Source organism: Emiliania huxleyi (genome assembly GCF_000372725.1).
Source record: "Emiliania huxleyi CCMP1516 unplaced genomic scaffold EMIHUscaffold_914, whole genome shotgun sequence".
Classification (NCBI taxonomy): domain Eukaryota; phylum Haptophyta; order Isochrysidales; family Noelaerhabdaceae; genus Emiliania; species Emiliania huxleyi.
Window position 1 is genome coordinate 1 of NW_005195189.1, and position 12,873 is coordinate 12,873.

General features: G+C 66.7%; 3 protein-coding genes across 3 annotated transcripts; all 3 read right to left on the minus strand.

Annotated features, from left to right (window-relative positions):
* Positions 1 to 1,668: 1,668 nt before the first annotated feature.
* On the minus strand, positions 1,669 to 4,243 carry EMIHUDRAFT_121530 (hypothetical protein; the record flags this gene model as incomplete). The annotated part of the gene is made up of 2 exons (XM_005757287.1): positions 1,669 to 3,687; positions 4,010 to 4,243. 2 exons carry the CDS (start codon positions 4,241 to 4,243, stop codon positions 1,669 to 1,671), a joined length of 2,253 nt encoding a protein of 750 aa, XP_005757344.1.
* An 821-nt stretch (positions 4,244 to 5,064) lies between these two features.
* Positions 5,065 to 8,495, minus strand: EMIHUDRAFT_460215 (hypothetical protein; the record flags this gene model as incomplete). The annotated part of the gene is made up of 6 exons (XM_005757288.1): positions 7,853 to 8,495; positions 7,470 to 7,694; positions 6,339 to 7,265; positions 6,076 to 6,111; positions 5,828 to 5,998; positions 5,065 to 5,424 (listed from the first exon to the last, which is right to left on the minus strand). The coding sequence occupies exons 1-6, from the start codon at positions 8,423 to 8,425 to the stop codon at positions 5,065 to 5,067; spliced, it is 2,292 nt and encodes a 763-aa protein (XP_005757345.1). The 5' UTR covers positions 8,426 to 8,495.
* Positions 8,496 to 9,192: 697 nt separating this feature from the next.
* On the minus strand, positions 9,193 to 10,779 carry EMIHUDRAFT_77458 (hypothetical protein; the record flags this gene model as incomplete). Its single annotated transcript, XM_005757289.1, has 1 exon — positions 9,193 to 10,779. The coding sequence occupies one exon, from the start codon at positions 10,777 to 10,779 to the stop codon at positions 9,193 to 9,195; it is 1,587 nt and encodes a 528-aa protein (XP_005757346.1).
* Between the last annotated feature and the right edge of the window lie 2,094 nt (positions 10,780 to 12,873).

Consider the following 12,873-nt stretch of genomic DNA (forward strand, 5'->3'; position numbering starts at 1 on the left):
AGCTTTGGGAAGGCGCGTTTGCCGCCGGGTGGCGTGTGCGCGCGCCCTCCCAGGCCGCCCTCAAGCACGGGCACTGGCGCTACGTCGGCCCAACAGGAGACGTTCACACCACGCGCGGCTCGGCGGCGGCGGCGGCGGCGGCGGGAGCCGCGGCGGCGGCGGCGGCGGCGGCGGCAGCCGCAAAGTGCCATGCGTGCCAGGGAAGGCACCGCGCGCACACCTGCGGGCGAGCACTAGCGGCGGTCGCCGGCGGGCCCTCTGCGCGCGCCGCCGCTTCGCCGAGCAGCAGTTCTGCGCCGGAGGTTGAGGCAAAGGTTGGGAAGGTGGCGCCGGGGCGGAGTGGTACAGTGCCTCGAGTCTTCGCGGGGAGGGGGCCGAAGCTCTGCGGCACTGGAGGCTGCGTGAGGCCCGACGGGCACGCTGGCTTGTGCGAGGTGGCGGTGCGCGAGCGAGGCTCGCGGCACGCGCCGCTCAAGCGCAAGATCGGCGACGCGAAGTAGAGTGCGCGGTGAGCGGGCGACACCCGTCACCCCCAGCCGTCGGATGAGATCTTCATCGGGCTACAAGCCCTAACCCTGGGGGATGCGCGGTCGCAGGGCCATAACACGGGAGGGAAGGGGTCGCTATGACTCCCCTGCATTCTGCAACAATGGATCTCACAGATAGTTCGGAGGAAACAAGAGTTTTTCTGTTAAGTATTTCGATTTTGTTTTTGAATTTATCGATGACTCTGCAGCCACATCTGTACTTGTGGTTGCACTAACAGAGAATTTTTACAAGAAACCAAGGTGGGACTGGCGCGCACTGGCAAGGTACACTGTATGCTGCAGCCTGCACGCACCTCTCCGCCGAGGCCGAGCTCTGAGTCATCAGATTCTCTCGTAACGAGTCAGCCGACCAAGAGCGGCCGGCGCACATTGCTCGGTACCCCCCCTGCACATCTAAAGCCATCCCTGCTGCTAGGGGGGGGGGGGGGGTCTGACCCTCCCAGCAGCAGAGCGCACGGACCCAGCTCTCCCGCCTCTTCGCCGCCGCCCCCCCCTCCACCCTCGGCTCGTGTCTGAACGGTACGCTCGAGGCGGTTGTGTTCACCGCGCCTTCGAGCCCGGTTGGCAGTAGGAGGGCCCGCCGGTGAGACCACTGATTTTGATGCCGACTATAAATTCTCGCCACTGGAACACATGCTACTTACAGCTGCTGTCTGTACAGAGATGCCAGCACCCCCCACAGGCAGAGCGCTCCTGCTGGGGGGGGGGGGGGGGTCCGGACCCCCCCAGCAGCAAAACGCTGCTGCTGGGGGGGGTGGGGGGGGTCCGGGAACCTCATCCGTAAAAATTGCGTCCCAGGGGCCAGGGGTCTCTTTTTGCTAAAAAGAAAAAGGCCCTTGCTTGTTGAAACCCGGCATGCACAGCAGTGGCCAGTGCGCGCGGCCAGATACGCATGCCTAGAGTAGCCTACCCGCATGCACTGCACACAGCACGATGGACATCAAACATATGATTGTTCCTGTTTCACCCCTTCCGGTTGCCCGCGCAGCAGCTCGACGTTGCGCGAGGAGTACTCTCTGACGTACGGTAGCTCGCGTATAGATGCAGCCTAAATCCCCCCCCCCCTCCCCCCTCGCCGCGCCCGCATCAGCAGAGCCCCCTCCCCTTCCATCGTCCACCTCTAGCACCATGGCGCGAGCGGCAGGTCGAGTGGCTCGCGCTTGTTGTCGCTCGCCACGTCCACGTCGATCACGTGCGACTGCGTGACGTACTCGTTGACGAGCGGCTCAACGTGCCATGAAACGGCCCGCACGGTGAAGACCGAGTAGGGCGAGAAGAGGAACTCGTCCTCACCGCTCACCGTGCCGTCGGTCCGATCGACAAAGTTGGCCTGCATGCACCGCTCGCTCTCGGGAAGGTTGCCGTTGAGGCGGAAGCGCCAGAGCGTCGGCTCCTGCAGCGGAGGCGTCTGGTCGTCCGCTGGCGGCGGCAAGCGCATCAAGAAGTTGCCGGCCACCGTCTCGCGGAACGACGTGGCGACGAACATGGGCGCGCGGTACACCTTGCCGACGGAAAAAAACTCCTTGTAGACCCGCGGCATGGCTGTGCCGCGGTAGGTGACGTGCTCTGACGGCCATCGGACGGGGCTGCCGCGGGAGCGGCACGTGACGCAAAATGCGTTGAGGGCGTGCGTGATGGCGGCGGCGTGGGCGATGGCGGCGGCGTCGTCGCTGCGCAACGCCTCGTTCAAGAGCGAACAGAACTCGCGGCTGCCGAGAAGGTCTGCCGACGTCCAGAGGCGCACGGCGATGAACATGAGCTGTTTTGGCTGCAGGAGCTCGGAGGCGCTGCCCGCGCCCATGGCTGCGGTGAGCGCGTTGGTCCGGATCTGGTTGAAGAAGGTGTCGGCCTCGCTCGCGCTCAAGCCAGCGCGGCGCGCATGCCACGTGATGAGTCCATAGACAGCCCCTTCAAGTTGGAAGTGCATGCGCGGCTTGGTGGCGGGCGCGCTGTAGATGCGGAGAAAGGCCGATGTAGCGAGGGTGCGCGCCGGTGGTGGCAGCAAAAGCGCCGCGCGCATGCAAGCCTCGGGCGCCTCCTCTCCGAGGCTGCACGAAAAGAAAGTGCCCGATTGGCGGTCCTGCATCTCCTCGCGCGACGCCGGAGGCAGCGAGAGCAGCCGGTCGCCAGTGGCGCGGATCGCATCCACGGCCTGCTGAAAGAGCAGCCGGTCGGCTGGAAGCGCGTTGACGCTGGACGTGTGCAGCTCACTTTTGATGGACTCGAGCTTTGGATGCATCTGTGCCACGGTGCAGCAGCGGAAGAGGTCCAGGTCGTGCGCCACCTCGAGCACCCGCGTCATCGCCGAAGCCTGCGACGCAAATGCGCCGCGCAGGGCCTGCAGGGCGTCGTCGCGGTGCGGAAGCTGAATGCTCTTCGCATACGCCGCAAACGCGTCGCACGAGACCTTCTTGTACGCGGTGTGCCGCACGGCGTCCTCGGAGTACGAGAACTCGGACTCGCGGCCGGCGGCGCCAAAAAGCGCCGCAAGCTCGAGGGCGAGGAGCTGAGCCTCACCGAAGGCAAAGTCGGAGCGCTTGAGGCTCGATCCAACGTAGCCGCTCGCGTAGGCCTTGGCGATGGGGCGCACGAGCGCGGCCTTGCGCACAGCGTTTGCAAGGCCGTGGTTCGGGCGAGGCACCCCGTGTGCACTCCCGTGCTCACTAGGCGGCGGGGCATCGGCCGGCAGCGCGGCAGACGGCGGCACGTGCAGCGGGGCGGCGCCGGGGAGGGGGTAGGGAACGTTGAAGTGGTGGCCGAGGAGGTGGTTCGCGGCGGCGAGCAGGGTCTGCCGGCGGGGCGGCGCCTCCTCCTCCTGCTTCTCCACCGGTGGCGCCTTCTCGCTTGCACTCGCACCCAACCCGCCGCCGCCCTCCGCTGCCTCGCCGCCGCCCTCCGCCCCCTCGCCGCCGCCCTCCGACGCCTTCGCCGCCTTCGCCGCCGCCTTCTCCGCCTTCGCCGCCGCCTTGCTGCGCAGCTTGTCGCCGATGCGCTGCGCGAGCTCCGCCTTGCTCCCCTGCTTAGTCACGCCGACCGTCTCGCACAGCCTCTTGAGCTGGGCCACGCTGAGGCCGTCGTTGGCGCGCAGCCGCTTTGCCAACGTCTCCCGGTTGCCCGGTGCTTTCGTGGACACCACGAGCTCGCGTTCATCCGTTCAACAATATTTATTTACCCGCAGTTTGCCTCAAGTGCCAGAGATAGGAAGGGGCAGACGCCCAAGTGGGTGTGGGCGCGAGAGAGACGCGGCTAGGGCTAGCCCTAGTCTGGCCGGTTCTTTTGTCAGATCGACACGAAATAGAATGAGATAGAATGAGATAGCCAGATAGCGCCAGATAGCGCCAGATAGCGCCAGATAGCGCCCCAACCCGCCGCTGCGGCGGGGCGCCCCGCCCCCCTCTCTCGCCGCGCGCCTTTGGCACCGTGCTCTCTCGCCTTACTACGACCACCTAGATGGTGCCGACGGCTGCCTTCCACGCCCGGTGCTCCTCAGTGTTGAGGTCGAAGGTCAGCTTGAAGTCAGTCGGATCGGGCTTGGGGGGGCGGATCTGCTCGTAGCCTGCCTCCTCGCCGCCGAGGCGATCGGCCTCCTCGCAGGTGAGGCAGAGCGCACAGCCTGGTTGCGCATCGAGCCACTCCTTCGACTTGTGCTTGTTGTCAAGCGCCAGCCGCCACCGCTTCTCGAGCGCGATCGCCATCGGGTTGTGGGCTGGCGAGCCCTCCGGTCGGAGGGGTGGAAGTGGGAGGGCTCGAGGACGGACCCCTCTCGCTCCGGGAGGGTGGAGGGGTGGAGGGTGGAGGGGTGGAGGGGTGGTTGAGCCCTCTAGCTCTATCGATATAGCCCTACCCCTCCCGCCGTTTTAGGGCTTGCCCACCCGCTATGATGCCGACTATAAATTCTCGCTACTGGAACGCATGCTACTTACAGCTGCTGTCTGTACAGAGATGCCAGCACCCCCCACAGGCAGAGCGCTCCTGCTGTGGGGGGGGGGGTCCCGACCCCCCCAGCAGCAGAGCGCTGCTGCTGGGGGGGGGGTCGGCCATGAGCTTAGTTGTGCAGGGGGGGTACCGAGCAGCGAGCGGCCGCTCTTGGGGGGGGGGGGGGGGGAATTTTAAACTTAACCCCGCCCTTTATGGGTTTCCAGGGTTTCCAGGGGACACCCTATACGGGTTTTGCAGCCCCTTGGAGGGGGATCAACGGGCCCCCGGGGTTGTGCGTTTTTATATGTGATCAAAGATCCGCAGGTGGGACTGCAGCGAAAAAAAGCAAGTCAGTGGAAAGATAGGCTCCGCCCCGGCGGCCCGCGCGCCGTGCCGGCGAGTCAGGCCCTCAGGCGGTGGGCGTGGCGCATGGTATCTTTTTTCCGTTCTCCTTTCCTCTGGGGCCCAATTGTTTCTTTTTCTCGCGATGTCCGCCCCACTCGCCCGCCTCCTCGACCTCCCCACGGGACCTCGGTCGCTGGTCGGCTCGAGTCGGGCGCGCGCGGCCTCGCGCAGACTCCAGCCCAGTCCGCCTCGGTCAGGGGGGATTTGCCCTCGTCGAGAGGGGCTGCGAGGCCCGCGCAAACGGGTCTGTCACGTCGCTCACGCCGTCGACGAGCCCGAGCTTGGCGTTGACCTGGAAGCAGAGGTAGCGCAGCAGCGCGTGCTCGAGCGCCGCGGCGAGGTGAGGCGCCTCGGACTGCATGTCGCGCAGCCTGCCGCGGGTCAGGGTGAGGAGCGAGGTGCCGCCGCCTCCCGCCTCGGCGCGGAACGAGCGCCGGTTGTGCAGGAAGAAGTCGAGCTCGCCGAAGATGCCGCCGTGCGCGTACCTGGCGATGCGGACCTGCTCCCTGTCGGCGCCTCTCTTGCCGGAGGCTCGCTCCTCCCACAGCTCCACCTGCGGTACGGCGCGCGCGGGGGGGGGGGGGGGGGGGGGGGGTAAAAAAGGCCCCTGGAAAAATTGCCCGAAACTCCTTCTTGTTTGGGCCCCCCTGCCCCTTGGGGAAAAAAAAAAAGGGGGCCCCCTTCTTTCCCGCCGCAAAAAATTCCCCGGCCCGCCCCGGGGTTTTCTTTGGGGAGGGTTCCAAAAACCTTTTGGAAACCTTTTGGAAGGGTTCTGGACCGGGCCTTTTTCCCCGGGTTTTCTTCTTAAAAAAAGGGGGGGGGCCCTCCCAAATGCCGGCGTGGTACGAGTCGACGAGCGGCGCCTGTTCACAGCCAGCCCGCCATGAAGAGGCGCCGCTCACAGCGCGCCGGCGTCGTGCGAGTCGACGGGCGGCGCCAGCACGCGCTGGACAGACCTCGCCAGCCAGCTGCCCCCTCTGCCGACGCTGACTATTCTCTTCCCCCCCGCCAGGCTCGCCGGCGAGGGCGGCCAGGTGCGCCAAGTCGGGCGCGGACTGTGTGGCGGCGCGCGCGACGAAGGGGGACGAGTCGAACTCGCGCGTGCCGATGGGCTGCTTGCGCGTCGCCTAAGGAAGGGCAAGCAGGCTCCGGGAGGATCAGAGCACCAGTGGCCGAGGAGAGGGGCTGCTCTGCGGCCCGACACCTCCTCGAGCAGCTTCTCCTCGCAGTACTCGAGCGCCTCGTCGACGGCGGAAAAGCGGCGCGCCTAGCCGTCGGCCAATCTCGGGGTGGATCTCGGGCCGATCTCGTGTCGATCTCGGGCCGATCTCGTGTCGATCTCGGGTCGATCTCGTCCGCAGCGGAGACGCGGCGCGCCGAGGCGAGCGAAGGCGAGTCAGTGAGGATCCCGTGCCCGGTGAGGAGTTTGGCGATCCGACCGCCGGCCGGGAGGCCGCCGAACACAACCTCGATCCCGAGCGGCGCGAGGGTGCGCGTGAGGTTGAGGAAGCACGCGCGGGCGGCGGTCGCGTCGAGGCCGGTGACGGCGGCGAAGTCGAAGAGGACGAAGCGGGTGGGCGGCGCAGGCTGAGCCGAGGGGCGCTGCTTGGAGGGGGGTCTGCCGAGGGTGGGCTCGAGGTGCGGCGGCACGGAGACGGCGGAGAGGACGTCCTCCATGATGCGGAGAGTCGAGCCGAAGAAGATGTACCCGCGGCAGCGGAGAGAGATGAGTCGGGTCTGCTCGCCGGCGAGGGCGCGCGAGTGCGCAAAGGAGCGCAGCACAGTCGAACGCACGTCGATCCGTCGGACGACGGGCGCGGACGCGTAGTCGATGATGAAGTGGCACATGGCGATGAGCACGCCGCCGCACATGCCAACCTCGAGGCCGAAGCAGTTGATGGCGCCGAAGGTGAGGAGGATGATTGCATACTCGGTCGGGTGCACCTTGTGGCGCGCGGCCCAGAGCCAGTCGACGAGGAGGTCCGCGGCGATGAAGGTGAGGACGGCGCCAAAGAAGAGCTTCGGCACGTACGCACCCACGGTGACCGGCGACGCAAAGAGGAGTAGCTCGGCGGCGATCACCACGGCGCCACAGAGGCGGAGGCGGGTGCCGGTTCGGTAGGTGAAGATCGTGGTCGAGAAGATGTACGAGCCGGTGAAGCCTCCGCAGAGGCCCGAGGCAGCGTTGGAGAGGCCAACCGTGATGAGCTCGTGGTTGAAGTCGAGCTGCTTGCCCATGTCCATCTGGATTGCCGCCACGTCGAGAGAGGACGAGAAGGCGACGACCGTGTACATTGCGAGCCACGTGGGCAGCAGCGAGGGCAGCACGTCCCAGTGCACCAGGGAGGGGCGGAAGGAGGACCAGGTCTCGAGGCACGACGCCGGCTGCTCCGCCTCGGACAGGTAGCCGGCGGCGCGGAGAGCAGGCAAGTCGAGCCCGGCGGCGAAGGCGGCGGCGTAGAAGAGGACGGGGATGGCGAGGAGGAGGGAGGGGAGGACGAGGAAGTGGTGCCACCGCTGGAGGGCGAGGATGATGCCGACGCCGCAGGCAACGCCGGGCAAGCAGGGCAAGATGCCGGCGCCGCCAGCCAGCGACACCATCTGCGCCACCGAGGTGACCTCCGTGCCAGACATGAGGGAGAGGCCTGCCTCGAAGCAGTAGAGGCCGATGTAGGCGAGGTAGCCTCCCACCACCGGAAGGGGGAGGTACTGCACCAGCCCGGCGAGGCGGAGCTTGCCGGTCAGCACGAGGGCGAGGCCGAGCAGGGTGGTGGAGGAGGCGAGCGCGACGAGGGCGGTGGCGATCACCTCGTCGTACGGAGCCTGTGGCGCGGCGGTGCTGTGAAGAGCGCCTCTGTGACAGCGGTGGCGATCACCCCCTCTCGGCTCCTCTCGGCTCCTCTCGGCTCCTCTCGGCTCCTCTCGGCTAACCTCGGGTCGTCTCGGCTAACCTCGGCTCGTCTCGTCTCCGCTACTCTCGCCTGGCGCTTCTCGAGCGCCTCGACGACCTGGTTGGCCATCGAGGAGAGGAAGATGAGGCCCGCGTCCTGCACCTGCCCGACGGCAAAGACGAGCGACGAGGTCGTCACAAAGACGGTCTGATGCACCGCCGACGAAAAGAGGACCAGCTTGACGAGCCGGGCGTAGGTGGCGGCGTCTCGGTGGAAGGTGGGGTGGCGAAAGATGATGGACGCGAACGAGATCATCACCGGCGCGCAGACCACCGCGTTGATGCACCCGTAGATGAGCGCCTTTGTCACCGCGACTGAGCGAGACTCCTCCTCGCCGCCTCCGCCGTCTGCGGATGTGGTGGCGGGCGCCGGCCCGATATGGCCCTCCTCTGCTCGCTCAAGCAGCGGCTGCGCCAGCGCTTTGAGCGGCGGCGGCCGTGGCGAGCCCGGCTTGGAGGAGCCGCCGCCGAGATCTGAGGAGCGCTCAGAGAGGACGGGAGAGCGTCGGCCGTCCGTTGTCCCGAGGACTGGGGATGTGGACCCGAATGGCGCCGGAGCGTCAGCGGACAGTAGCTCTACGATGCCAGAGAGATGAGCGCTCATAGGGGTGTACCCTGGTGTGCCTGTCCTAGCCGGCGCTGTACCCTGGTGGCTGCTAGCGGCGGGCGGGGCACATTGGATTGGAGGGCTCGAGGTTGATAATCCGGTTGCGCCGCCTCTGTCGCCAGGATGCCAGGCAACCGCCGCCGCCGCCGCAGTTTCCGTTGTACGCAAGCCGCACATCGGTTCCCACATGTCCTCCGTCTCTCTCGAGTTGACAGTTGTCCCCCCCCGCCGTGTGCCGTGACTTGTGCCGTGAGTCTGATCGATCTTCACATACATGAAGGCGCTCGCTACACATTCTTTCTCCCATGCTAGCTGGCTGAGCTCAGGGCACGGCACGCACCCACGACGGAGAAGAGACCTCACGCTGCGCTGCCATCCGCGCGGCCGCGGCATTGGGCAGCAGCGATCATGCGCTTCCGTCGCGAGCTGGGAGCCGCGTGCGAGAGCATCCAGGGCTAGATGCCTAAAAGGGCCGACCGACGAGCGGATCCATTGCCGCCTTCAGTGCCGCCATGCCCTCCTCAAAGGGCGCATCTGGCATGCCGTGCCCAAAGAAGAGCTGGGCGATCTCGACCTATGGCAACCGGAATAAACGAGCTGATCCGAAGCTCCCATATGGGAGCCGCAGCCGTTTAGGGGTTAAAGAGAAGAGACGTCTAGTAGTGGTAGTAATGCCGATCAGAACCTTGCCCCCCCTCATCTCCTCCCCACGTTCCCCTCCCTGCCTCAAGCAGTGAGTCGGCCAATCTAAGTCTCTTTTCGGCTCAGTTGCAGTCTCCAGCTGGGCTGGCACCGCTATGAGACCTGGGCAGCGTCATGCACCACGCCTTCCAGCGGCTCGTGAGCTCCGAGAAGATGGCGCCGTTTGCATGCGACACGTCGCGCAACTCCTTGATGTCGGTTTTCAGGTTGAAGAGCTGGTGCGAGCCGGGCGGGTAGCCGCGAAGGTACTTCCAGTCGCCCATGCGGGCGGCGCCCTGCTTCTCGCCCTTCCAGAAGAGGATATCGTGCGGGCTACCGCCGCTGTACCCGCGCACGTAGGGCAGCAAGTCCACCCCGTCGCTGTCGGTCCCGGCCGGCATCCGACCGTGTGCGGCGGCGATGAAGGTCGGCAGAAGGTCGAAGGACATGACCTGCTGGCGGTAGATGCTCCCGGCGGCGATCTCGCCCGGCCAGCGGAGGATGAAGGGGATGCGGCTGCCTCCCTCCCAGAACTGGTTCTTTGAGCCGCTGAATGGGCCAGGGTCGCCCATCATGATGTGGCTGGGCCAGTGCGCCTCCCAGCCGTGCTGCCCGCGCCGGCCAAAGTCGGGGCCGTTATCGGAGAGGAAGGCGATCAGCGTCTTGCCGCCGTCGAGGCCATACTGATCAAGCGTGCTCAGCACGCGTCCGATGCCCTCGTCGATGGCGGCCACCATGCCGGCGTAGATGCGCTTGGGCTCCGGCTGGACGTACGAGTACTGCACGTTGTGTACCTGCTTGGCCTGCCACGGGTCGTGCGGACCATTGTAGGCTAGGTAGAGGAAGAAGTCTTTCCAGCGGTTGCGCTGGATGAACTCGACCGCCTTGCGCGTGAGCCGGTCGGTGAGGTACTCGTCTCCCGGGCGGGCTGGCCCCCAATGCGGAAGCCCCGTCACCGCCATTGGGTTGACCCCGTCCACCCCGACGTAATCCTCCCCCTCGATTGGCCAGTACTCACCCGCCCAGACCATCACGTCGTCCATCTCGTCAAAGACGTGCTCCGCCCGGCGCGGCATGTTCCATTTGCCAACCATGCCCGTGTGGTAGCGCGCGGCGGCCTTGAGCGCTTCTGGCATCGTCTTGTGCTGTCCTGGAATCTGATAGGCGTAGTCGTTATTGCCCTGGTTGCCAAAGCGCTGCTGGTACGCACCCGTCAGCAGCCCACCGCGGCTGGGCCCGCAGACGGGGGCGGTGACGTACCCATCGGTGAATCGCACTCCCTCACTCGCCAGCCTGTCGATGTTGGGAGTGGGGATGGCGCAGCCGTGGTGATATGAGCAGGGGTCGCCGTAGCCCATGTCGTCGACGCTGATGAGAATGATGTTCGGCTTTCCGCGCCAGGGGGGAGGCTTGGGCGCCGGCGGTGGCGAGGGCGGCGGCGGCGGTAGAAACGGCGCTGGCGGCGGCGACGGGGATGGAGGCGGCGGTGGCGACCCGGGCGGCGGGGGCGGGGACGCTGGGGGTGGCGATGGGGAGGGAGGCAGCGGCGGCGAGCCTGGCGGAGGCGGAGGCAGCGGAGGAGAGGGGGGCGGCGAGGGAGAGAAGGGAGGGAACGGGTCCTTACGCGGCGGCGGCGGCGGCGCGGTGCAGGCGTGCACGGTCACCGGCATCGTCTGGCCGGTGCTGCGCAGACTCGAGCAGGTCGACGTGAGGCGGCACCAGCCGCTCGCCCAGAGGGAGAAGAACTCGCAGCCGGCAGTCTCCTCGCAGAGCTTGAGGCAGCCCTGCCTTGGAGCCATGCCGTCGAATATGTTGGTCTCATCAGCGCAGTACATGGGCTCGCCCGACGAGACGGGGAAGACGCAGCCTCTCGGCGTTGGAAGCGGTGGAGGTGGCGGCGGCGGCGGCGGCGGCGGTGGCGCTGGGGGTGGCGTCGGGGTGGGGGGCAGTGGTGGGAGAGAGGGGTGGGGGGGAGGAGGGGATGGACGCGGCGACGGTGCGGGCGGCCCTGCTGGCATCGGTGGCGGCGGCGGCGATGGTGGCGGTGAGGGAGGCAGCGGTGGCGGTTCTGGTGAGCTGGGAGAGGAGGGCGGCGGGGCCGGCGGCAGGTTCGGCGCGGTGCAAGCACTCACGTTGACGCTGGCCTGGTCCCATGTGCCGGTAGGGCGGAGGTTCGAGCAAGTCCGGGTGAGGCGGCACCAGCCGCTGCGTTCCCAAAGCGAGAAGAACCCGCAGCCCGGCGTCCCCTCGCAGAGCTTGAGGCAGCCCTGCGCCGGCTGGTTCCCGTTGTAGAGCGCAGGCTCGTCCGCGCAGTAGCGTGCCCTGCCGGATGACACGGGGTAGACGCAGCCAAGTGGCGGGGGCGGTGTGGGCGAGGGCGGAGGTGCTGGAGGAGGTGCAGGGACTGGAGACGGCGGTGGCGGTGATGGCGGCGGGCGAGGCGGAGATGGAGGCGGCGGAGATGGAGGCGGCGGCGTGGGTGGTGGTGGCGGCGTCGGCGAGGGCGGGGCGGAGGGAGGCAGCAAGGGTGGAGGCAGCGGGAACGGGGGGACAGAAGGGAGCGGTGGCGGCGGTGGAGGCGGCAGTGGGGAAGGGGGCAGCGACGGCGGCGCAGACGGCGGGTCAGACGGCGGCGTAGAGGGTGGCGGCAGGGACGGCGGCATGGCGGCGGCGAGGGTGGCGGCAATGGTAGCGGTGGCGGCATTGGAGATGGCGGGGCCGGCGGCGGTATGCTGCATTCTGAGCAGCCGCTGCAATCTGGCCACGTGCACTTGGTGGACCAAGAAAACTTTAGGGCCATAATGCACGTCTGTCTACAGACTGGCGAGGACGAGGGCGGCAAGAGCAGTGGCGGTATTGGGGATGGCAGAGTCGTGCTGCATTCCGAGCAGCCGCTGCAGCCTACCCAATCGCATTTTGTGGACCAGGGTTCTTGTTCCCAAGGGCAATGCCTGCGACACGGTCTCGACTGCAGTGAACGCACATGGCCATCCTCCCGGGTCGGGTCTGCGGCTGGTACTACGCCTGCCGTCGAGTACACTGGCATAGTCATGAGCAGGCTGAGGACGGCACGGGCGGGGGCACAAAACCGCATCGGCCACCGCCGCAGAGCGCCGCCACAGCGGGGGTGACCGCGACGGCGGTGTCGGCGAGATCCAGACAGCAACGTTCGTGATCCTCTATGTTTTGGATGGATGATATTCATTATCTCTAATGAACCGACGCCATACACATATCGCCGCCGTGCTCCATTGGGAGATACAGGAATCCCGCGACTCGCGACCCCCCCGAATAGGAAGGCGAAACACAGTCCGACCAACGACTGGGACACCAACGCGGTATGGGTGGACGCGGGACGGGCGGTGACGGTCACACAGGAGCGACACACAGAACCACAAGACAAGACACTCAGCCAACGGGGCTGCCCCACACATCCTGAGCGAACTTCCCTAGTCACCCGCGGCCGGAGACTCCATCCGGCTTGAAATCCGGCACGCGTCGGCCGTCGCTGACCCCCCCCTCTTGCAGGGCCGAGGGCGCGCGATCGCTAGCTACGTCCTACGTACGCCACGATCGGTCGGTCGGTTCAGTGCTTGCTCGTCGATCGAGCAGCCGACCTCTTCTTAGACTTTACGGCTAGCCGCTAGCCCCGTGCCCCGACCTCCGTCACAATAAAAAACATTCATTACATTAAACATGCGATGATTGCGACTATACTGCATGGCACATACTGTCGCGACGCGTCACCACGTACAAGTTACTCT